A 25,302-nucleotide genomic window follows, 5' to 3' on the forward strand; every position below is an offset into this window, starting at 1 on the left:
GGTAGAGTTGACCTAAAGTAACGCTGCACTTCAATTTAAAGAATATTAATTCGCCAAAGTTATAAATTTTGATGAAAGAAAACCACCAACAAATAGAAATGACATAAGAATGAATGATTTAGTTGAATACACCAAGAGTTTTGATTTTGTTGGGTTAATGTCACACTTGAATAAACTCTTGACCTATTTTTGCTTGGCGGAGTCACATTATTCTTTGAATTCGCTGCTGTGCGTCATCATGATTGTAAACAAAATATATATGATGAAATGTGATCAAAATGCACGATTGAACTTCAATTTGAAGGACGGAAAAATCATTGATTAATTTTTGAGTATAAACACAGACAGTGTGGAAGTGCTGATCAGAAAACACATGGTTTCGTCAACATGGGGTGCTGCACAGCAAGATGTACGCTGATGACAATATGTGCTCTACAGATGGTAAGTTTGATCACGGTTTGATCTTTGATTGTGGCTGATCATGTATATGGGCCATGGCATTACCACTGTCTACTACATACACAGATGTAGTTTACACACACGTAGATCTTGGCACATCATGCATGGATGGTGGTTGGCATGGTCAACCACCCATGTGAAGAACTGATGGACTCCCATCAGTTAGTTAAAGCGTGGTTAGTGTACGTTTAAAACTGTGTACTCTGTCCGTGTTCAGGGACGTTGAGACTGCTGAATGTGGGCCCTCCCTTACCGTAAAAGCCGAGTTATAGTAGTTGCGATAACGTAACCCTCCTGCCGGAGGGTTACGTTATCGCAACTAGAGTTATAGTCGGTCGCGCGATGGTCGGGCGATGGAAATCTTGATGCGCAATCATAAAAAGACACGGTTTGGATAACTTTTCGTATGGCACCACCACCTTTTTACTCATTTTTACAAAAAGGGATATCTCATTGAGGTAAATTAGATACTATATTATTTCATATCGAATGAAAAAGTGGTGGCGCCATACGGAAACTTTTACCACGGGTTTTAGGCCTCAGTCTTAGGATTGCATGCAAGATTTCCATCGTGCGACCGACTATAAACAGACCTTAAGCGTTGGCACAGAATCACCGCTTACTTACTACGCCTACGGAAGCAGGGTCCAGGGAATTCTGTACTTATGGCAAGCATGTTTCACAGGTTAGCGGCGAATATTGGCTTATGCGCATGCGCCTGTAGAGTGTCAAGTTTTATTCTTTAAGAAAGGGGAATAAAAGAGTTTTGAATAGGTCTTAAGTTAAAAACCAGTTTAAAACGAGCATGGTTGTGGCTACTTCTAGAAACTATGTATTAGGCTCCCCGTGAGCGTTATACTAGGGGTCTAATATTTTGGGCCTCATTAACGCTTTATGTTTTTAAAATTGGATAGAAACGCGTTGATTTTGAATGTTTTACGACCGTTTAATAGCCACCAATAACTGAAGTTTCCTTTGTACTACACAACCAAAACCTTCCCCACACACTCAATATTCATGATGCTTGTATTGCCTCTTTGATGAGTGAAATTGAAAAACATCTTTAAAAAAATGCAATTTTCTGCTCGGTACTCACTGTTGTTTTTCTGCCGCATCACCCGTTTTTGGCTTCTCAATAATGTCAAATATGCTCTAGCCAACCGGTCTACTGTAGTTGACAGCAAGACATAAAGTACCGTACCCTTCCCCCTCCCATTCTGTCTCGGTTTTGTTCTGGGAATCTCAAAATATTCTTTTTAATAGAGGATTTGTTACGGACTTGTGTACAAAAAGAAAAGAGTGTGTTGTTAAAGTACATTGTAAGGCAGGGCAGGGTATTATAAACCCAAATTGCTTTTAAAATGATAATTTATCACAAGGTTCTCAGAATGGTTTGTTTTTATGTTTGGTTTGAGTTTGAAAAGCCCTAGTACTGTGCAATCAGCCATCGATTTCACAAAACTCTTCCTAACTTAATCTTATGACTTAAACCGAGTCCCAATCCTGCACTGTAGCATGCAGACCTTAATATTCATCCTAAGTTAGGATGAGTTACTCGTCCTAACTCGAGATAAGACGACTCCTAACTCTTTGTGAAATCGACGGCTGGGGCATTTGAATTGTTTCTAACAGAGGAATTTGATGTTCAAACCAAAAAGAAGAAAAAAAATTAAAACTTTATTCTACATAAAAAAGCCCCGAGTGCTTGGGAAGATCTCTGAATAACTAGACAATATTAATATTATGGGGTCACTGATTGGAACCAGGCTTAACTACTACTACATTGCAGTCTTTTTAAGCTTGCTGTGTACACAGTGTGTACTCCAGAACCGTACCAATTTCCAGCAAGTTGACCAACCGTTTGAAATCATTCAACTGCATTGAACTGTGGATTTGTATGGCCTAAACTGTATTATGTTTAAAACCACATCATATGGCAGGGTGGCATAGTTTTATTAGACCAACCAGATCTACGCAAAAGGCCCCAATTATGTTTCAAGACCATATTATTAGTAATTTATTTTAGAATGCTGGCGGTGTGTATTATTTTGACATATATTTAAAGGAAAGCCTCCTAAAAAGTGATATTTTTGGTTGAGAAAGGAATCATTTGAATCACATTTTAAAATTCTATTTCAATTTCTATCAATCAGTCTTATGTTTTTGGAGGGCCTTCAATGCCTACTGAAAGGTGGAATCTACAGAGGGCTAAGGCCAAAGGGTGACAAAGGGGTTTACAGAGTAACAGGGCCTCCAACTTTACACATGACTGCAGGTCCGAGGCCAGTGACATTAGCGTCAGGCCGGTGAAACCCATAAACGAAAAAGTCCAGCAAACTGAGTTTGTCAATTCAGAGAAAAGAAAGGATTATAAACAACAATTTTGTTTGACTGGGATTAATATTGAATCGTAAAGAAGAACAAAAATCTCCCGATCTGCAGAAACTGAAAAGGAAGGATTCTTAAATCTATTTTTGTATGGCCTTGTAAATTGTTGAACAGTAAAGAAGAAGAGTTTGTTTTTAGTTATTTTTTATTATGGCCTTTGTCAATGATGTGTTGAATAGTAAAGACTGTAAGGAAGTTACATGTAATAACGAAAGAAAAACCAAGTCCAAATCTTAAAGGAACACGTTGCCGTGGATCGGTCGAGTTGGTCTTTGAAAAGCTTTTGTAACCGTTTGTTATAAAATGCATTGGTTAGAAAGATGATTCAAAAGTAGAATACAATGATCCACACAAATTTGCCACAAAATTGCAGGGTTTTCCTTTTACTTTGCGAACTAACACGGTTGGCCATTCATGGGAGTAAAACATTTGACTCAAATAAATGGCCGACCGTGTTCTAAAGGTAAAAGGAAAACCACGCAATTTCGAGTGATACTTGTGTGGATCATTATATTCTACTTTTAAAATATCTTTCTAGTCAAATGCATTTTATAACAGTCGGTTACAATCGCTTTTCAAAGACCAACTCGACCGATCCAAGGCAACGTGTTCCTTTAATTTCAGTTTTACTGGGAATAACACCAAACTATACAATCGTGTCATCGCTCTTCACTCATAATCAACGCAAAGGTCCGAGACAGTTTTAGGTTACAGCAACAAAAACACATAGCTCAGTCATGGACAGCGTGTTTGGCTTCTAACGGTTAACTATGAAGAATCTTATACACAGGATGTAAAGCACTTCAGAATCGTCAAGAAATGAAATCACTCATGAAAATCAAGATATTGAAGATAAACTGCCTGAGGCTTATAAAAATGAACGGATAATGGGGGGAAACATGCGAGCGAGTGTTATTGCATCGTGTTATATGGAGAGCTGCTTGTACCCACATGAATACGTACAGACATCTATGATCCAGAGTACGAGAAATTAAGCCTTGTAATGAAACAGAACACATCTAAGGTTGCCATAGCAACAGTTCATGACGTCAAGTCTGAACTAGTTGCACATTACATTAAATATATTTTGTAAAACCAATTGCACAAGTGTTCATTAAACTGTAGCCTAGCAGGGAGCTCATGAATACATTGTACAGCAACGTCAAAGAACCTGTCTCTCTTTCAGCTTATCGCATAGTCACCAAAACATGGAAGGAGAATTGTTATCCTACATGTGAGGGAATAAAGCTTAGCTATTTTCGGATGTAGTTGCCAGGGACATCAGGGTGCTTCCAACTGATCTTCCTAACTTAATGAGGGAATAGACAAGAACGGGCAAATCTCAACATGATTCTGACCTCGGTCGACTAGAGAGATACAGAGAGACTGTATGATTGAAATTGACACTAGACTACTGGCCCAAGGCTAGAACTTATAGCATCGAGCCAGTTAACTCATGACCAGACAAGCCAAAAACCATAGCAACAGTTCACGATGTCAATTCTGGACTAGTTGTACACATGGTACATTATATATTTTGTAAAACCAATTGCACAATTAGTGTATGATTAAAATGTAGACTAGCAGGGCGCTCATACACAGGGCAAGGGCACCTAGGCATTTTCTCCGAGGTAAAGGGCACCTTAACATGTCTTGTTTTAAAATTTACTATTTTACAGAGTATTTACCCATTTCATATAAAATATATGAATTGAAAACAGTTTATCAAAAAAAAAACTGGTTACGTGACGTCTTCTCTCATTTTGATTATTCTGTTCTTGTATAATATAACTCTGGTCCAGTAAAAATTAATTGACGGGGGGCGGGGGTGCAGATGAGCTATGATGCTGTAAAAATTAATGTCAGACTTGTGAGACAAGACAAAGCAACCTTTCATCTGAATGGTGTATTTAAAAACAATCTGTACAAAATTTGGTGTGAATGAAATGCTTCCCCTTTTTGCCAGTTCTAACAAAAGTGGCACGCTTGTAAATACAACAGATGGCCGTTCACATATAAAAGGAGATTGATACATGGGGGGGGGGGGAGATTTCTTTGTTTGATTTTGTCACTAAAGTAGTACACTCCTAGGCCGGTATGCTTCGTTTTTGAAATGGCAAGGGCACCAAGGCATTTTCTCCTTGATAAAGGGCACCTTAAATGAGGAAAGTGTACATTTCTACTTTCACAAAGCTTTTCAAGTGACCAAAGAAAAGGCAAGGAGGCAATCACCTTCATTGCCTCCAGGAAGTATCTGGCCAGCACATTTCACTGCGTTACATATTTGTGGGTGTGTCCTACCAGTGAATCAGTCTCAATCTAAACAAAGAACTGCATTTGTAGACTGTGAGTATGATCATTAAATTGATGAGCTCATTATAGACTGCTATAAACCATCTGTTCTGCTTGTCATGGGTCTTTCCACACAAAGGAACAAGCACAGAAGTGTGTGTAGTAGACTTCACTGTACAGATGATCCTATCTTTGTTTATTTTTCTCTTGATAACCAACATTGTGTTTTAAAAACACCAGGGCCCAATTTCATAGCACTGCTTGTGCTTACTTTGAAATTTCTATTTCATAGCGCTGCTAACCGTAAGCAGACGAAAAGTCATGCTAACCTTCCGGTGCTTACCGCACGAAAATAAATGACGTCACAATGCAAATCCGCGGTAAAAATCGATATATGGTCGCCCAATTTTTCTGCTTACCTGTGAAATCGCTGAGGCTTATCATACACATTAATTAATGAGAATACAGTGATACTGTATGATAAACAGTATTTTTTTAAACAGTCAAGTTCATTGACTTGTAAAAAATTGTAACTGGTGGACAATATTATTTGATTGACAGCTTCCTAGAGCGCAGGCCTGTATGCTTTTTGAAAGGGCAAGGGCACCAAGGCATTTTCTCCTTGGTGAATGGCACCCTTCATGTATGAGGAAATTGTGAAATTCTACTACAGCATTGCAAGGGCACTAAGGCAAGGTTCAGGGGGCATGGAGGCAACCGCCTCCATTGCCTCCGTGAAGTATCAGGTCGAGAGCGGCAGTCCCAAGCAACGGGAGGAGAGACCACTTGCGCAAGTCTTAGTCTCCCCTTCCAGTCGCTTGGGATTGGGACTCTAGCAAGCTGTCTAACCATGGAGGTAGAATCCAAGCCATTAAGGCCTTGACAAAAGGCTATAGGTAACAGTAGCCCTACAGATGGAAATCCCTTAACACCTTAGTAGTAAATGTAAGCGTGGAGGAAGTGAGTGTCTTTAAATGTAATGCACAGTGTAGCCTTAACAATGTTCATTATGCAAAATGTCTGGCACTATCTGGAAAATCAATGTTTCTTTTTACAAAGTGCTGTTAGCACAGCACTGAGTCATAACAACATAACAATGCTATGATTCAGCAGCCTGTAAACTTCTTATCTGACTCTACACTGTAGTGGAAGTCCAATGGCAGTAAACAATAGAGCCCTTTGTGGTTGTTCTTTACCCTTGGGATGTTTTTACAGTTGGTTCAATATGAACAAAGCTCCGTTTATTTAACGCTATTTCTTAGCATTGAGTTGCAATGCACACTAGTGTGTAGTATGTGTTTGAACAAATTTGAACAACTTTCCCATAGAAAATATTCAAATAGCTTTTCCTGGTAATGTATGCTGCACTTTTGAACTCCCTACTGGGTTTTGGGTTTTTTTTTTCCACTATCTTGCCCGGTTTTAAAAGAGGAATGTGTACAAATAGCTCATCCCTTTTCTAAAAAACTGTTTTGTGTTTTTCTCAACCTTTAGGCCTACTGTTAAAGGCAGTGGACACTATTGGTACATGATACGCATAAAATAACAAACCTGTGAAAATTTAAATTCAATCAGTCATCAAAGTTGCGAGAAAATAATGAAAGAAAAAAACACCATTGTCACACGAAGTTGTGTGTGTTCAGATGCTTGATTTCGAGACCTCAAATTCTAAAGCTGAGGTCTCGAAACCAAATTCGTGGAAAAGTACTTCTATCTCGACTACTCCACTTCAGAGGGAGCCATTTCTCACAATGAATTATACTATATCAACCCCTCCCCATTACTCGTTACCAAGTAAGGTTTTGTGCTCATAAATATTTTGAGTAATTACCAATAGTGTCCACTGCCTTTAAGGGTCTTCTGTTGGGCTGTTTTATATTCCTGCGTACAGTTTAGGTTACTGAACTGTTCAGTGGTACAATTACAGTATGGTTCCGTAACTTTCCTGGGTATAAGCCACTCATTGTAAGGACAAGTACCTCAAATTACCAAATAAGATTGTGGTAAAAATAATTTAGGTGTTAGGCCTACCGCAAGCCAAATATATTTTACAATAAATCTATGAAGAGTAAAAAAGAAAACAGTGGGCATTAGACTGGAGTTTTTTTTTTATTAACTACCATTTTAAGGAATCCAGGGTCAACGATTTTACTAGCTATACAAAATGAAAAGCCCATGAGATATTATTCTGGATTCAGAATTAGCCTACAATTGTTTACATTTTAATATTTTATAACAAATAATTTTATAATTTGATGATTGAGTTGACAGTTCGGTGAATAACATTGACGGAGAATCTGTAGGAATTCAAGCGATTTATGAAATGTAGCGCCCCTTGATTCTTTATAAACAAACAAATGCTGAGATGAAGCCATTGGTGTCGTTATTAAACATTCCATGCTGTCTCTCTAGTGCTGCGCTGTGTACAGCATGGGGTCTTGTGGTTTTATTCCCTCAGCAGCTTGGATACCTGGTGATGCCGATTTAAAGTAATCAAGTTGGACACAATCTTTCTGTCTGTCTGTTTGGTATTTTTGGACGCTGTTTGATGAATAATTGTTCGCAAATGTTCTCAAGTACACGTACATTGTACATATTGTATTGCGTGTGTTTGTGTGTGTGTACATTAATGTTTATTGTAGTAGACAGCTGTTATATCTAGGGGGAAAATCAAGACATCGGGCTTGACCAGAATTTGGTTCAAAAAATGACGTGAATGAGCATGTAGCATGTGGCTGAACTGTTTAGTGCAAGTTTTGGTCGCAGAGTAAGGTGTGGGTTCGAATCCCGGTCATGACACTAACCAGTGACCAGTGTCCTTGAGCAAGAAACTTAGGCCCTCATTGCTTCTCTTCACCCAGGGGTAAATGATGTACGTTTGATTACTTCTAAAACAGATCCCCCCCCCCCCTTACCACCCCAAAATATAAATAAATAACATTACAATTTTTTTCTGACAAGACGGCAAGACATACACATGTAATGTTAGGACATTTGTAATTAAATAGAACCTGATTAGAGTAGGTGACTCGGTCTTTAAACCTTGCAGGGTCACGGCAGAGCGATAAAGCACCTTCAACTCGGTCCTTTATTGCACGGAAATGACCCTGCAAGTTGTAAATGGCCGGTTAAGACCTTGTCCCCACTCTTTCAAATTCCCTTCTTTCAACCATGAATGAAGGAAATAAACAAGGTTTGTTTAATTTCAGATACACAGTGTAGATTGTACAGATTTTAGGGAGGTTTAGCTGCACGTTCTGCGTGAACTTGAATGGAATGTCAGAAAATTTTGTCATTAAAATCTTACGTTTTTAGCATACGTGAAGTTACTATTGTTCATGTTAGGTGCGTACACATACATGCGCACAGACGTCATATGTGAGCATGCAATAAGCTCGAAGTGGTGACGTCACCCATGAAAAACAGAATGTTTTGACGTTCACGTTCACGTATTTGCTTGCCTAACGTGCAGCTGAATTAAACCTTGCTTTTCTCTTGATTTGTCACCAGTCCATTTTTTCCTCTCTCAATGTTATTACAGATAGCCTCTATAGAGCGGTTTGTGTTTGACCTGGTAGGCTTCATGTGGACACCAGTCCTTGTAGGAGTCATTGACATCATCGTCATCTTATTCTGCATGTTTGGAATTCATCAGTACAGACCCAAATTCATTTATCTGGTAAGTGCAGGTACTTCTGTAATTGGTTAACGTGTCAAGTTTATTGAAGGACACAGTATGAGCAGTTCAAACGGGAACGTAGCTTTTCATGGTGGGAAAAATAAAAAGTAACTGAAATAGTAAACTTGCGGGTACAACCGTGTATTATAACTTTTTTGTGGGAGTGTTTTAAATGGTAAGCGTTACCTCCCACATGTTTGTTCTGGTCTTTGAAGGTAATTAAAATTGCACACCAAAAAGAAACGATAAAGTAGGCTAGAATTTAGAGGGAAAGTCAATTTTGTTATAGCGGCCGGAAAGGTTCAGTCGGGTAATTTTTGTTTTGGTTAAAAGCTCATACAGGCACGAGCACCGAGCCAACAGCATGTACAATAATAATGTACGCATGTACGTATGTAGGTTGGGTTCGTGTGTCAGGATGCAGTGTTAACTTGTAGCGACAAAGGTTAAAGTAAGAGGCTGGTGTAATCGTTAAGCATTGAAAGTGTGGACACAAATACCACATGCGCATAGCTGTAATTATAGAGGGTTTGCCCTGGCGTTGTCTGCTATAGACACCATTGAACCATTGTACATGTACCATCTGTCTATAATCAATCATAATCTACTTACAGCTCTTAGTAAATGACTTCTGATCATTCCCACTATGAGATTCTCATCTAGCCAGACTTGGGAATTTATATCTATCTGGTAATGAGATCAATAATGTGTGGGCATTAAATCCATTCATTGAGCAGGAGGAATGCAAAATTAAACAAACAGTAACTCCAGACATTGCCCGAAGACGATCAGGGCATTCTAATCGAAAGGTTGCGTTGAAACCAATGGTTCTTTTCAGAACCACCCCAACTCATTCAGAGATTATCATTACATGGCGTTACCGCAAACCTTTCTACTTCGTATTTCCACCATGCAAGTTTCAAATCCTACTTAAACATTAAAGGAACATGTTGCCTTGGATCGGACGAGTTGGTCTATAAAAAGCATTTGTAACCGTTTGTTATAAAATGCATATGATTGGACAGATGTTTTAAAAGTAGAATACAATGATCCACACAAATTTGCCTCGAAGTTGCTTGGTTTTCCTTTTATTTTGCAAACTAACACGGTCGGCCATTTATGTATGGGAGACAAAAATTTGACTCCCATAAATGGCCCACCGTGTTAGCCGACGAGGTAAAAGAAAAACTGTGCAATTTCGAGGCATGTTTGTGTGGATCATTGTATTCTACTTTGATACAATCTTTCTAACCAATATGCATTCTATAACAAACGCTTTTTAAAGACCAACTTGCAGAAGACCTTTCTGCTTTGCAAAAGTTACCAAAAATACCAGTCACAAATGGTACATGATCTTTTAAAAGCTTTTTCATTTAACACTTTGATTTGTTTGATTTCTTTGCAGTATGGCATATGGCATATCATTTGGTTAGGATGGAACATCTTCATCATATGCCTGTATCTTGAAGTAGGAGGTCTTAGTGTACAGGTAGGTATAGAGTAATGGCTAAAGTGGATAAGAGCACCAGACTCTCAGCAGAGTGTAGGTTCGAGTCCTGGTCTTGACACTTAAGTCCTTTTAAACCAAGACACGTTTCACTATTGCCTCGTCCTTTGGATGGGACGTAAAGACATACCATATCGCTTGGTTCTTCTGAAGCTGCAGGCCTGTATACTTGCCTTTTGGAAGGGCAAGGGCATCAATGCATTTTCCCCCTTGGTAAAGGGCACCCTTATGAGGGAATTATAAATTTCTACTAAGAGCATTTCAAGGGCAACAAGGCAATGACCAGGAGGCATCGAGGCAATCGCATTCGTTGCCTTAGTGAAATATCAGGCCTTGGATGGGATGTAAAGCCGTTGGTCCCGTGTGTTGTGTATTACACGTAAAGGAACCCAGATGATTGTTGTGTAGAGAGAAGAGATTTGCCCTGTGGTGTTCCTGGTTTGTTAGGCTGCATACTGCACCACAGTACCAGACCTACCCGTTACAGAATCATGGTTTACAATTTGTTGTGGTGTAATATGCAGCCAATCAAACCAGGAACACCGGGGCAAACCCCTTCTCCTTACGCTAACTGCACTGGATTCTTTACATTATAAAATGCACAGGACCACTGGCTTTACGTCCCATCGGAAGACCAGCAGTAATGGTTATGTGTAAGGACACGAGTGGGACTCAAACCCTACTCGTTTCTACTGATCAGAAACACGTGTCCGATGTTCTTTCCCTCTCGGCACCGACTTACATCACTATTGTGAGGATCCATGTTTGCAAACATTATCTGACTGATCCAAAAACATTTATACGATCAGCTAAACTTTAAAAATCCAGTTCTAACCCAACAATGACCCCATATTTTAAAATTACCCCCTTAGCAAAGTAGCAGCATCCTCAGCATGGGCACCACAAGTAAAAGTTGGTGGTTGTCGCACGGTTTTGGGTGCTTAGTCGACAGTAAAACAACCATGACGTTCCATGGGACAGAGAGTACAACCCGCACAGAACAACTGGCCGTCACTGGGTGTGTGCTGGACGGGAGATACACAGAAGTGATACACGCTGGCGTGCAAATATTGTTTTCAGTAAGTTTCAAGTTGAATTAGTTTAACAAAGTTGTGTACCCTTGTATGAAGTCATAAATGTTGGAGGTAATGTTAATTTGATAATACAAACTTAAAGGCACTGGACACTATTGGTAATTGTCAAAGACCAGTCTTCTCACTTGGTGTATCTCAACATATGCATAAAAGAACAAACCTGTGAAAATTTGTTGCGAGATAACAATGAAGAAAAAACACCCTTGTCACATGAAGTTGTGTCCATTCAAATTCTAAATCTGAGGTCTCGAAATTAAATTTGTGGAAAATTTCTCGAAAACTATGTCACTTCAGAGGGAGCCGTTCTCACAATGTTTTATACTATCAACCTCTCCCCATTACTCGTCACCAAGAAAGGTTTGATGCTGATAATTATTTTGAGTAAATACCAATAGTGTCCACTGCTTTTAAAGTTTCTGCTACCCATTGATAAACCTGGTACATGATACATTCTTGGTTATCAGGGCCCAATTTCAAAGAGCTGCTTAATACCAAAAAGAAGCTTAGCACAACAGAATTTATGCTTACCAAAATAAGGATACCAGCCAAAACATCATGTCACATGTACCATCTGTGACTGGTATCCCTGCTTATTTTTCCTCATCAGCACAGGGGTGCGTTTTCAAGGTAACCAATACCGTTTCGGTTAACCTTGCCCTAGGTTAACCACTGGCCATTGACCGAAACAGTAATTGGTTTCGTCTGTGTAAACCTACTCCAGTTTTAAGCAATATTTTCTGCTTTTTAAAACCAACCCTACTCAAAAAGAGATATTCACATTGTGTTTCCGCAAACCTCTCTTAGTTGTGATCAGTTCTCGACCAATAAACTTCACAATCTATTACAGGGGTATATATACTAGTACATCTGTTATCTGGCTGTGTACGTTACTAAAGAGCCAATCTGTTTTTTGTTTTGTCTCCACAGATATTTGGAATTATTGGTGCTATTCTTGTCAATTTGAAATTTGCAGAAGAGGAAGATAGTTGTAAGTATTCTTTAACATGGCTTTGGCTTATACTATGAACTCAATAGAATAAGTGCAAATACATAAACACATTTATTCTATTGACAGAGCACAAAAAAAACACTGGAGTGGCAAGTCATGGCCTTCTTGTTCACCGGACTAGACAGCGTGTGGGTTTGAGTCCCGGTCATCACACTTGTGCATTTTTTCAAGGCTTCTTAACCTTAAAGTTGGGAAGGTGTGGTGTTCTGCTCTACCGCCTGGGCTCCTATTGGATGATACCCATACCTACATCTTTACAAGATGGGGATGGAGGATGGGATAACCCTGTTTCAGCCCAGCAGTAGGTGGCAACACGCGCCTTAATACTTTGTGTGAATCGCCTAACAGCTTGTTGTTCGCTATAAGTACTGGAATACTTTTACAGACATGCATTGAGCTTATTTCTGTTTTGTTTCATTTTGTTTTGTTTCATTCATTTACAGTTGATTTTATTGGTGGATTTGACTCCAACTATTCAAGTTATAATTCGCATGCCCAACAGAAGGAACCCAACGTACCCCTGCAACCTATTTATATGTAAGTGTTTTAACTGCTTAAATTCTTAAAGGGTTTGGATACTCTTGTACTATATAAAACACATTGTCCACAGATTTATTCATACTAAACCTACACGGTTTGGAGATAATGATAGTAGAAAGCTTCCCTTAAAATAGTACTTGCTGAGGTGCTGTAGTTTTTGAGACATGAGTAAAAACAATGTCATACAGAAAACTTTTGCCTCGGGAGACAACAATTATTTTAGCATGTATTTTGACTCATTTCTCAAAAACTGCAGCATCTCGGCAAGTAAAATTTTAAGGTAAGCTTTCTAATATCATCAGCTTCAAACGATGTAAGTTTAAAATGTTAATCTGTGGACATTGTGTTTTGTGTTAGAAAAAGTACCCAAATCCTTTAAACAGCTGCTTGAGCGTAAAATGGGAATGCGTTTTGTACTTGTTTATACAACGTGTTGTTTATCATTTGAATTAAAGGAACACGTAGCCTTGGATCGGGCGAGTTGGTCTGTGATATTTTTACACGAATCGTTTGTATTTATCAATTAAAATATTTGGCCCTGCAGCTGTTGACTTAAGACTTTGGAGACTACGAAGATTTGTAGCCAATTAAACTTACTGTACTGTTTATAATCATTGTTGCATTTTGGGTTTCGGTGTCTCAAGTGACTGTTTATGAATTCAAAGAAGGAAACAACTAATCTATGTAACTTTTTGTCTTGCCTTCTCCTTTTCCCAACAGATGTTTCCTTTTATAGTGTGTCTCATTACTAACAAATTACTTTTCCTCCCTCTTTCTAACTTTGATCTTGCCCTTTGTATTTCCAACTTCTTGTGGTCAAACCAGCCCCTCCCTCTCCCAACCCCTTTTGTCTCCATATGCATTGTTTACCCCTGCATTTTCTATGCACTTTCTGCCCCCCTCCCTCTATTCATGTATTCCACTTGACTGTTACACTAATACACTTGTCGTGTTGTCATTTAACCTTCGAGAAAGACTCTGCTTGGGTCCAAACTTCAGGCTATTTAAAGGCAGTGGACACTATTGTTAATTACTCAAAATAATTATTAGCACAAAACCTTCATTGGTAACTAGTAATGGGGAGAGGTTGATGGTATAAAACATTGCGAGAAACGGCTCCCGGAAGTGCCATAGTTTTCGAGAAAGAAGTAATTTTCCATGTATTTGATTTCGAGACCTCAGATTAAGAACTTGAGGTCTCGAAATCAACCATCTAAATGCACACAACTTTGTGTGACAAGGGTGTTTTTTCATTCATTATTATCTCGCAACTTCGATGACCGATTGAGCTCAAATTTTCACAGGTTGGTTATTTTATGCATATGTTGAGATACACCAACTAATTTGACAATTACCAATAGTGTCCACTGCCTTTAACATTTGTTTCCACTTCCTAGACGAAACGTAAAGAGTAATAGAGGCCTACTAGTACTTAAATTTTTTAATTTGTAATGTATTTTTATATAACATTTGTGTGCATGACAATTTTAAGCATTCTTATTCATCAAGCTAACCCTGTTCTGATTTTCAAGGGACTTTTAAAGGGTACGGGATTTGTTATTTTTTTGAATCAAATTATTACAATACAAAATAATCATCATCTTCTTTATATTGTTCAACAGTCACAGAGGTATCCACTGATTACATCACCATGGCAACAGCGATTGGTAATCCAGGCAACCGATCGACCTAAGGGGGTGAAATTCAAATGTACGCTGGCTCCGTCGCTCAAGGAAGCAGCTTCATTTTCTGGTTTGTGGACACGTTTCAGTTGGAATAAATGCTCAAAATAAATCAGCGTCGTTTGGATAAACGCTTCTTAATTTAGATGGACCAGATTTGCGAATGAACCACGCTTGTCACCTAACGCCACAGAACAAAACGGCACCAAGAGTGAAAGCTGTTGAGTGATTGAGCCCTTGCACACAAGTCACACGCAGCGACTGTGCCACGCTCACCATTTTTGTGGTCAATACATGTAGGTTTACTTGTAAACGTCGCGTCGCCTAAAATACGCACTTCACTGAATAGCGCACAGTGACATTGCCCACCAATTGGTAAACTGGATCAATATTACAATTGTGTGCACGACTTTTGACCTGCTGCTTAGCATACATGTACAATGTGCAATCATGTACACGCCATCAAAGTACTAAATAATGGCGGTACAAAGCAAGCATAGCAAATTAGTATTCTTTGAAATGGTGCTGCATTAATGGTAACCTTCCTGTACTAGAGCGCACTAGTTCAGCGCCAAGCAAAACTTGTGCTCAGCGACAAACAGTGCTAAAAATATAACTGCGCATATAAATGCCAAGTCTAGACTAAGCCATCAATAAGAGCGACCTTGTATTCCAGGGCATTACCTGGCAGGCAAGATATTACACTCTGACACTGGTCATATCGGAAGTTTTAGTATCACAACCACCACATAAGAATGGTACAAATAACTGCGGAACAAGTTTTGTCGGCCCCCTTTCTATATAAAAATGTGATAAAAATTGTGTGATGAACATGTTTGTATTTTTCTACAAAATGGAAAGTTTTCCTCCAATTGAGCCGTGTATAAGATTGTGCCCGAAATTTCATCTTTGAGAGGGCAAGGCTATTTTAATTTTGCAAAGGGCACTTTGATTGGGAAACTTTAGAGAGGACAAGACTAGGGCAATGAAGTCCTTTGTGGCCTGGTCCAGGCTCTGTGGCCCTTCTCTGATCATGTGATGTTGTAAGTATTAAGGTCTCTACACAATCGCTAAGCACAGTAAAATCTTGCTGAGCAGAAACGGGTACCGGCAAAATACCATAGGGATTAATGTTTATGACTGGTTCAAAACGAATTTCTTATCAAAAGATAAATTTGTTAAGCGGGTCTGTACAATCGTGTCTACAAAACTACAAAACCTCAGCTCTTTCATTGTTAAATAAAATTTAGAGATTTTTTTCTCTAACTCGCCAATTGAGGGCACAGTATTACAAGTTACAGCAAAGAATAACTAGTATTCTTTCGAGTTTTTCCCCAAAAAGCGGGAAAGCATATTTTTGCTGTGATCAAGTAATCTGCTGTAAATATTTTTAAAAAGTCATTTGTGAGTTAAATTTCAATTATGTCTGGTACCTCGACCAGCTTAGACACAAGTTACAACTTAAATTCAGTTTCCCCAGACTAAAGAGACAGTTGCTATGTCACATGATTCGGGGCAAGCTTTGCATACGGTGAACACCCATACACATTTTTAAATAAATGTGTATGGCATAATGGTTCCAGGTTCTGCTCATTTGGCAGCAGCTATACAAAAGCTTGCCCCAAACCATTTGACATATGTAGCAACTGTCTCTATAGTCTGAGTAGTTCAAATGTAAGCAGTAAATTGTGACTAAGCAACTGGGTAACCAGACATTGTTCAAATCTAACTCGCGAATTGCTCAATCAAATGCATTAAATCTTTTTGCATTGGTAGTTGCCTCACTTTTATAAATAGTTCTCACAAAATATATTTATTTTTGTGGATAATTTCATGGATATTTCATGGAAGCATAGAGAAGGAATAATTGTTGTTGCCATTTGAAGTGTGTTTATGTTGCAATTACAATTTATTTCAGTATTTATTGTTGTTAATTTTAAAACATTTTAACACATAAATTAAATTTGTGTTCATACATGTGCTTGATTGGATTGGATTGGATTGGATTGGATTGGATTGGATTGGATTGGATTTGTTTTGATTTGTTTTGATTGGATTGGATTTTATGTTTTCGGTTGGAGGCTGATGTTGAGGTAATTCCACAGACCTGGAACTTCATCTTTGAGAGGGCAAGGCCATTTTTCGTGTTACAAAGGGCACTTACATTTAAAGGGGCACCAAGGCCAAGACTAGGGGCAACAGAAGGCAAAGCGTCAATGGCCTAAAATTCATTTTACAAAGTGCACTTGCATTGAAAAAACTTTGTCTGGTGGAACTTTTAAGGGGCTCCAAGGCCAGAACAGGGGCAACAGAAGGCAATGCCTCTGTAGCCTCCGTGAAATTCATTTTACAAAGGGCACTTACATTAGAGAAAGACTTAGAAGTATATTGGAAACTTGTGAAGGGGCACCAAGACCAGGGGCAACCGAAGGAAAGGCCTCTGTGAAATTCATGTTACCAAAGGCACTTGCATTGAAAAAACTTCTATAAAGTGTATGGGAAAGTTTTGAAAGGCATCGAGGCCAAGACCAGGGGCAACAGAAGGCAAAGCCTCCATGGCCTCAAAGAAATTCATTTTTTAAAGGGCACTTGTATTGGAAAAACATAAAGTTTATGGGAAACTTTTGAAGGGGCGCCAAGACCAGGGGCAACAGAAGGCAAGTCTTCCGTGGCCACCATGACCAGGCCTGATTCTACATCTATGTAGTCAGGTTTCCCGTGTGCTGTAATGATAATGGCACTGACAGAAACACTGGGAACAGACTAGTATGCGACCAGCCTCTGTCATGAAGTTTGTAATTGGGAAAGGAAAGCTAAAATTGCAGTGTCACTTAAAAAGGTTGATAGAAAGTCAATTAAATTATTTCCAAATGGTCTTAATTGAAATAGTGACATTTGTTTTAAATGTCCTCTGAAACTGCATATTTTTTTGGTTTTTTTTTTCAGGCTCATTATAAATCAAAATGTTGATTGGTTTATTTAAAGTGAAGAATTTATTCACAACAAAATGATGTGCAATTTTCTTTCATGTTATCGTTAGGCTGCTGTATTCCAGTTTTTTGTAATGTTTGTAGAAATTTTAATTGTGCTTATTATGTAATAGTAAGAAGTGTTTTTTTTAACCATCAGTACTTTTAATCCACAGTAAGTTCACCAATTTGAAATCATAGAACATCTAATTGCAGTATTTGTAAAAGTGGATTTTTTGTTTTGTACCACGTTTCTTTTTATGTTTTTCTCTCTATGAAGTAAGAAATCATGTACTTTATTTTATTCTGCCAAAGTCACACTAACATTGTAATCAAGAACAAAAATGTTGAATTTACCCAAGATGCAAAATCATGAACAAAGACTCAGAAACTGATTGAAGATCGAATGTAGGAAAGTTGAACAAAAACTCCCTAAAATGCAGTATTCTTGTTTACATTTATCAATTCACTTCATTTAATATATTCACTAAAACTCAGTACTCTTGTTGACAATATAACAGTTACAGTTCTCACAAAATTGTGTTTTACAGAAATTTGTAAAAAAGTAATATCGTGTTATAATCTGAGCCCAATTTGATGGCTCTGCCTACCGTCAGCAGAGAATTTTTTTTTGATTAAGCGCATGCATTCTTCACTGTACTAGGCATTCTTCGCTTACATAGTTAGCCAGAAATTTGGTGCTTGCCCAAGCACATAATTTGGCGATAAGCAGAGCCATGAAATTTTGCCAGATAACAAAGGTACATGTACAACGGTGAATCATGTAATGGAAATGTAGTCAAATGGAAGAAAGAGAACAAGAAAGAAACCCTTAAAATGTTCATTTCATTGTTTTGCCTTGAAAGAAATTTATATATAAAATGGTTACAAAAACATCTTTTTGAACTCTCTTGATTGACACAGGAAATCAGAAAAACAAGTACATGCTTTTGTTTTTTAAATGCTGTCTTGCGATTTCTGGTTTTGTAATTCTTATTTTGGCTATTTTATGTGTGTTGGGTCACACTAAGTGCCATACTGGTCTTTGACAATTCCCAAAATTATTGATGACACAAAATATGTACACTATCTACGACTATTTTGTCAGCTCAACCAATCCGTTGTACTACATAATTACAGAGTTAAATTGCATAAGTATGAGAAGTATGAAGACATTAAGGCATTCTTAATTTCTCATGGTTTGTTCTCGCTATTTTATAAGACATTTTATATTCTTCCACATTTGACTTCATTTTAGAGTAGCCGCACAGTAGTCGTATTCTTATCTTCCCTTTCCTTTCATCTTTTAAAAATAATCTATTTAAAATATCTTCACCAGGGCCCAAATTTCTTAAAGCCCGCATAAGCACAAAAACCTGCTAAGCACAGGAAAATCTTGCTTAGCAAAAACAGGTTACAATGTGCGACTGGTGCCCGAGTAATTTTTTCATTAAAGCAGCTCAAAGGCAGCTCAATGCCAGTGGGTGAGTTCTTCATTTTGTTCTCTTAATAAAAAACACACTTTATTTTATGCTTCAACCAAAATTCAGTGCAACAAATTGCACAGGCTTGTGCCTTGGCCCATTGTGTGTTTCATAGGCCCTTTGCGAAACCATGGCTTGGGTTTCAGGCTCTGACTTGGGCTCTGTCTGCATGTATGAAGCCCTGCACCTAAGCACACATATCTAAAATAAGTGACATAGCCCAAGCCGGAGCTAAAGATCCAAACCGTGGTTTCGCAAACGGCCAAATAGACTGTATATTGAATTTCAAAATGAAGAAAAAGTTCTATACTTTGTCAGCGTGTACAGAAGTCTAGACCAAAAAGAACTGTGAATAATTTAAAAGTTATAGGTGATTTTTGTAGAAAGACTTATCAACATTTTTTGAAGAAATAAAAATGAAAGTTATCAACACTAGCAATGTCATATGTTGTCTTTTTTAAATTTTAATGGGTTCTATTATGTTAAATTATGAAATATTGCACATAACATTTTGTAAACAAGTGTGATACACATACTTATAAATAGAGCACTAAATACAATTGCACAAAAAATACATATTGGTATAAAATTCATCGAGCATTCGATGGAATTGCACACATATTTGGATCACATTATGTTCCCTGGTTATAGTTCCAGGTTGTATGGCTTCTGACAGGCACCCTAAACAAATATGCTGACAAAATAGGGAGACCTCCAACGTTAGGGCTAAGATAGCTGAGTTGGTAGAGTGCTCGCATGTTAATAGATCAATACATTAGGCTCCGCCCACGTCGTGTGTGAGCAAGAACACGTGAGCCTCTCCAATGCCATTCTGCCAAGCATACACGCACGCATGTCAGACCTGGATTTGTCAGACTTTAGGTTGCACAATGGGTTGTGATTGGTCAATACGCAATGGGGCGAAGCTTAATGGATCGGTCCGTTGAGAGTTGCAGGTTCAAGTTATGCTCTAATAATATTTTGTTTGGTTTAAACAGAACCATTACCAAGATTTCTTGTGGGTGGGATGCACTGTATCTCCTGTACATACATGATTATATCAAACAGCTATTATTTTATGCACCAACACATGACAAGCAAAATACTATTAACGTTCTGGAAAAGTACAAATGGAGGACGATGTTTTGCAGGAATTCATTTCAAGTTGACTGCCACACAATTATTTTATAAACTTTGTTGAGATGTCAGCACCATTCTTATGGGGGGTGGGGGGAGCAAGTAGACAGTTGTCATGATGAATAACAATAACTAGGTCCTTTATAGAACATTTTACATTAACGCCCAGTGGTCTGTTTTCACAAAGTGTTAAAGCTTGTTTTATCTCAAGTTGGCACGAGTAAGTCGTCCAAACAGTCTTCTGTAGGGTTGACCTTACAGCTGGGACTCATCCAAAATCCCAGGATCCGTCCTAAGTTAGGATGAGTTTTGTGAAAATCGACCACTGGTTGCAGACTGCATGCAAAGTCTTGAAAGTATTAGGGCATTGGGACCCATTAAAGCGCGCAAGTTTCTTTGAGAGAAGTGTTAAAGTTTGCGCATGCAAATGTCTTTCCTTCACACATAAAAGCAATGTTCATAGGACCAAAGTGTTAAAATATGCGCAAGACTTGCACAGTCTTTTGGGCCCATAGCATTCCTGTTATCTTTCCCAGCTCCCGTACACAACCCAAACTTATACTTTTTAACACCGCGATAGTATCAACATCCATCAAAGATTACAGGAAAATGTGGTGCACTGCCTTGCAGCATAGAGTAATCGAACTAGTGAAAGTCTAGACTTGATTCAAGTCTTAGATCACGTTTATTGTTCTGCATCTCAGCCACGAAAAACGCCCCCACATTATTAGATATCACGCTCCCTAAAGCCCGGTTCATACTTCCTGCGAATGCGAATGCGAATGCGAAGCGAATGTTGATGTCACAAATTCACAACGAACAATTCGCAGCAGTTGAACTCTGCTCTACTCCCTTGCGAATATTGCTGCGAAAGGAGGGTGTGACGTCAAATTCACGTCAAATTCGCTTCGCATTCGCATTCGCAGGAAGTATGAACCGGGCTTTACTCTTAGGCTAAGTGACGAAGGTTGATTACAAAAGGGCGCTGTTTGTAGCGGCTATCAGGACGACTAAAAAGCCACGATCAAAGACTTGGAACCAAGTCTAGTGAAAGTCAGAAGTGCAGCTATTTTCGGTTTTCAAATGAAAAAGATCTCTTTTAGTCCAGCGTAATGAGAGGTCTATTCTCAGTCTGTTTTTCCTCCGTGCTGCTGACCTCCAGCGTTGCAATTTCTGGCTCTTTGGATGTCAGATAAAACCTGAGACACAATCAGACAAAAAACAGATCATTGGAGATAATTCTTAAGCATAATGCGGAAAGAAAGGTGAATTGATGAGGATAAAATATTAAATAAAAACACTGAATGTAAAACTGCTATTTTCCAAAGTTGGGTGTAAAACATTGGTTGCTAAGGGTGCAGTATATTAATTATTAAAGGGTATATGGTATAGTGTATTGTACTCTTACTATTTTGTTTTAAAGGTTCCCCCACCATGTAACTTTTATATGCAAATTGAATGCAACTAAATGTACCACATGTAAATGAAAATGCTTGGTAGCACAGCCGTCGATTTCACAAAGAGTTAGGACTAGTCCTAACTTAGGACTAGTCTTAAGTAAGGACTAGTCCTAGGAGATGTAAAAGTCAGGTGGCCTCGAGATAAGACTAGTCACTTTTTTATCCACTTGTCACTTAGTTATTTAACTCACCTCTCAGCGTCACCACCAAATTGACTGAACACATGGTGTACTGGTAGGTCGCTATGTAAATTAGGCTTAAAGTTGCAGCCAATCAGCGTCTTTGCCCATGAATAGTGGTTGTAAGGTGGGTTTGTTCCGCCCAGTTCGGCGGGAAGCATTTCTTTGTGTATCCTTGCATGTAAGGTGGACAGATTGTTTCCATGGAGATAGATCTGTAAACAAACAAGGAGGTCAATTTACCGATTTTTAGTAATCGATACATGCACTTGTTTGTCACAATATTATGTGACATTGGCAATACACTGCTAACAAATTTGTAAAATTTACAACAAAAGTTTTGCATCATTTACAGGAAACCTTTGGAGCGCCAGTCTTAAATCGTATTTTTTTAAAAACAGTTTGATTGGAAATATCAATTTCTCCTCCTGCTCATGTATTTTGTTTGACCCCTAACTCTGACAATTTCAGATTATTTTTGTCCGTCTTTGACCTCATCGCAACTTGTCTGGGGTGTGTTTTCGGCGACTCCACCAAGAAACATCTTTAGCCCTTCTAACACTATGGCAAATGCGCATACCCCGGGGAAAAGCCACCCCTGCGCTGGAGTGGGGGTAAGCGGTAAAACCCTGGGGTATTATTGAAGCGGCAACTCAAACCCTGTTGAATAGGGACACAGAGTGAAAGTGCACCGGGTCAATGTAGGGTAAACAAAATCTATGTGAAAAGGGCTTTTGAGGTTCGGCAGAGTTTTTACATCTTCAGTTCAGTCGTGGTTGCTCAACTGTTCTGACTGAAAACCAAAACCCGAATTGTAACACTGAGACCTGTCTGACCTTTTTTCTGGTGGAATCTTTCAGGAATGGTTTGCACATCGTCAACGCTGCCTCCACGTACCATGGCTGGTTGAGCATATGAAGTCCTCCAAGCCGACCAGGAAAACAGTCCTAAAATATCAAATTAAATGTGTCCATTAGATTTGTTTACTTTTAAAACCCTTACAAAATTACACTTTGGTACATACTTAAGTAGCTTTCCATTCGTGGTTCGTAGTGGCCAAGTGGTTTAGTGCAACGGACAGGTTCTGGGGTTCGAATCCAGGTTGTGAAACTTGAGCTGTTGAGCAAGACACTTAACTATAATTGCTTCTCTCCACCCAGGGGTAAATGGGTACCTGTGAGGGCAGAGATGGTTCTTGTGATTGATTTAGCTTGGTGCGCTAGATATTTGGCAGCACAGGATGTATACTCCTAAGAGGGAGCTAAGATGGTTAAAGGAATGAAACAAATGGCCCAATGACCAGCCGAGGTACTAATGTTGGTGTGCCATGAGTGCATTTATAAAAGAATGATCTAGAAAGGGCTTCAGTTTTATATATTTTTTCTCTTCATGTTCTTTTGGCCAATCAGGTAGGCTCAGTGGTTTCTGTCCCCAAATTTCAATACCTCTGTGGACCCTGGTTGGATACCCGGACCAGAGCCTTGCATGTGGTCGGGTTTTCAGTCCCTACCTGACTGCATGTATTTTTCCCTATAGGGGTTCCTCCAACGACTAAAACTTAAATTTGTTCTTTACCCATCTCTACAATAAGTTGGTATGATGTTTCCATTAGGATACTTTGCAGACTGTCCCTTACAAAAAAGTCCTATTTATAGGCAAAAAAATGCTATAGAATCCTATAGGATTTATATAGGATTCCTATAGAATTCCTATTTGTAAGGGCTATATTTCAGATGAAGTTTCTCACCTGGAAAACCTCAACTGTTAGTTTCATCAAGGCCGGACTGAGGTTGGAAACTTGCTTGAAAGTCACTCCCGTCCAGTCGATGATAAAATTGAATCCATTAATCTGAGTCTCTTCATCTTCTAACATGAACTCTAAACTCAGCACCAGGGCCTGAAGGATGTGGAGGTAGCTAAAAAGCCACTCCTCCCAGCTGGCGACAAAGATCACAAGAATCCGACGCCCAAAGGGATCAAGCTTACTGAGGACACCTGGGAACCCACCAAGCAATGCTTGCTGGATGTTGGTATTCTCAGCTGAGATGTTCCCGAGGAAACAAGGTTTCTTCTGTCTGATATCAAAGTATCTTGCCATGACCTTGAAGGCTTCAGATGAGTCAAACTTCTTCGCACGGAGGAAGCGGAGGATGAATTTGTTGTCCGTGCGGAGGAAACGGATGTCCGGCCGGGTGATGATAAGATCTTTGACATCTTGGATGGAGGCGTCTACCGTGGAGAGGTCTTCGTTGAGTTCATGTTGAGCCTTTTGCCAGGTCTCGGGGGAAAGGTTTAATGAAGGGGGTGGGTCTTGGGTCACCTGAGGTCTGATCATGACTTTGATTGTTAAGACTCTAAATCTGAAATACAATAATTAAGAAGCAGATTATTTTAAATAAATAGCAAAAACTTGCTTAAGGCTCACTTTGTTTACTCGGCAAATGCATACAATAATGTATTGATTTGTTCACTTTTTACAATAAATTGTTTCCTGTATATTTCTCTATTGTTGCTTGTGATACCTGTCAGAAACGGTATTGTTATAATTGTAAATGCAACTCCAGGCCTGTACTGTATGATCGATTGTTATTATTACATTATGACTATGCAATCAGCACTGGCTGCAATTGTGATGCTGACATTTCTTTCTATGCCTCCTAGGCCTACTAGTTTTCAAAATTAAAATTCCCTCTGTGCATTTAATTTTATTAAAACACAAAAAAATCTGGTTTGTAGTTTATTTAAACAAAAAGATAAATCAATTTTACCATAGAAAAAAATACATAATGCACAGCACAAGTCCCCAGTCATTCTATACACAGTCTCAGCTTTCTATAGCACAGCCACTGGCATGACATTGACCATGGAGGGACAGTATACAAATCTAGAGTAGAGTTTAGACTGAGATCAAACATGAAAAAAGAAAATTGTCTTCCTCCATCATGGATCAATTAATTCAATTATATTTTATAAATACTGATTCTCTGATGAGTGGTGGCAGCAGAGAGAATGAGATCCAATTATCAGATGCATCAGGGCTCTATCATTTTCAGGAAACAACAACAACATGACCTGTCACAAAAACAACATCTTACCCTGTTTTACTTTCACCCGTTCAGAACAGAAGACCGAAGGAGTAACATTTTACAACAAAAACTGTCTCCACCTTCAAATTCAATTCAAGACCTTACCCACTTTCTCTTCTGTTCTGTTATTTTTATGATAATCGTTACAACACTTAGCTGGATGCACTCTACGGCTTAATTAATTACTGCAGTGCCATGATGTAAAGTGTTCATCGATCCATCATGATCAGGTGACTCTGTCCTCCTGCAGCATGAATCCCTCAAGATGCTGATGAGGTTGGGAGCTGAGCACTGCGAGGATGATTTTAATCTCTCCATCTGACTTCACCTAGACTTG

The 25,302-nt window shown here is 38.8% G+C and overlaps 2 protein-coding genes across 3 annotated transcripts; one reads left to right on the plus strand and one right to left on the minus strand.

Moving 5' to 3' along the window:
- Positions 1–278: 278 nt before the first annotated feature.
- On the plus strand, positions 279–20,719 carry LOC139949970 (sodium/potassium-transporting ATPase subunit beta-1-interacting protein 1-like). Its single transcript, XM_071948573.1, has 7 exons — positions 279–441; positions 8,681–8,818; positions 10,224–10,307; positions 11,198–11,404; positions 12,347–12,407; positions 12,872–12,965; positions 14,591–20,719. The coding sequence occupies exons 1-7, from the start codon at positions 388–390 to the stop codon at positions 14,607–14,609; spliced, it is 657 nt and encodes a 218-aa protein (XP_071804674.1). The 5' UTR covers positions 279–387; the 3' UTR covers positions 14,610–20,719.
- Positions 18,058–25,269, minus strand: LOC139949969 (clavesin-1-like). Of its 2 annotated transcripts, none has more exons than XM_071948572.1 (5): positions 25,071–25,269; positions 23,627–24,239; positions 22,716–22,826; positions 21,892–22,094; positions 18,058–21,439 (listed from the first exon to the last, which is right to left on the minus strand). In XM_071948572.1, exons 2-5 carry the CDS (start codon positions 24,212–24,214, stop codon positions 21,340–21,342), a joined length of 1,002 nt encoding a protein of 333 aa, XP_071804673.1. In that variant the 5' UTR covers positions 24,215–24,239; positions 25,071–25,269; the 3' UTR covers positions 18,058–21,339. The 2 variants fall into 2 exon arrangements, with proteins under 2 accessions (XP_071804673.1, XP_071804672.1); XM_071948571.1 differs by having other exon boundaries at positions 24,975–25,269.
- Between the last annotated feature and the right edge of the window lie 33 nt (positions 25,270–25,302).

The sequence above is a fragment of the Asterias amurensis genome, chromosome 17 (assembly GCF_032118995.1).
Source record: "Asterias amurensis chromosome 17, ASM3211899v1".
In the NCBI taxonomy this organism is placed as follows: domain Eukaryota; kingdom Metazoa; phylum Echinodermata; class Asteroidea; order Forcipulatida; family Asteriidae; genus Asterias; species Asterias amurensis.

What these genes read in the sequence shown, in the direction of transcription:
- LOC139949969 (XM_071948572.1), bottom strand. Translation starts at nt 24,214, where the DNA reads ATGATCAGACCTCAGGTGACCCAAGACCCACCCCCTTCATTAAACCTT. An exon ending in AAGATTCCACCAGAAAAAAG is followed by an intron (nt 22,095 to 22,715) that starts GTCAGACAGGTC and finishes GTTTGTTTACAG; the next exon opens with ATCTATCTCCATGGAAACAA. An exon ending in TTTGGTGGTGACGCTGAGAG is followed by an intron (nt 21,440 to 21,891) that starts GTGAGTTAAATA and finishes ATTGTGTCTCAG; the next exon opens with GTTTTATCTGACATCCAAAG.
- LOC139949970 (XM_071948573.1), top strand. Translation starts at nt 388, where the DNA reads ATGGGGTGCTGCACAGCAAGATGTACGCTGATGACAATATGTGCTCTA. An exon ending in CAATATGTGCTCTACAGATG is followed by an intron (nt 442 to 8,680) that starts GTAAGTTTGATC and finishes ATGTTATTACAG; the next exon opens with ATAGCCTCTATAGAGCGGTT. An exon ending in GACCCAAATTCATTTATCTG is followed by an intron (nt 8,819 to 10,223) that starts GTAAGTGCAGGT and finishes ATTTCTTTGCAG; the next exon opens with TATGGCATATGGCATATCAT.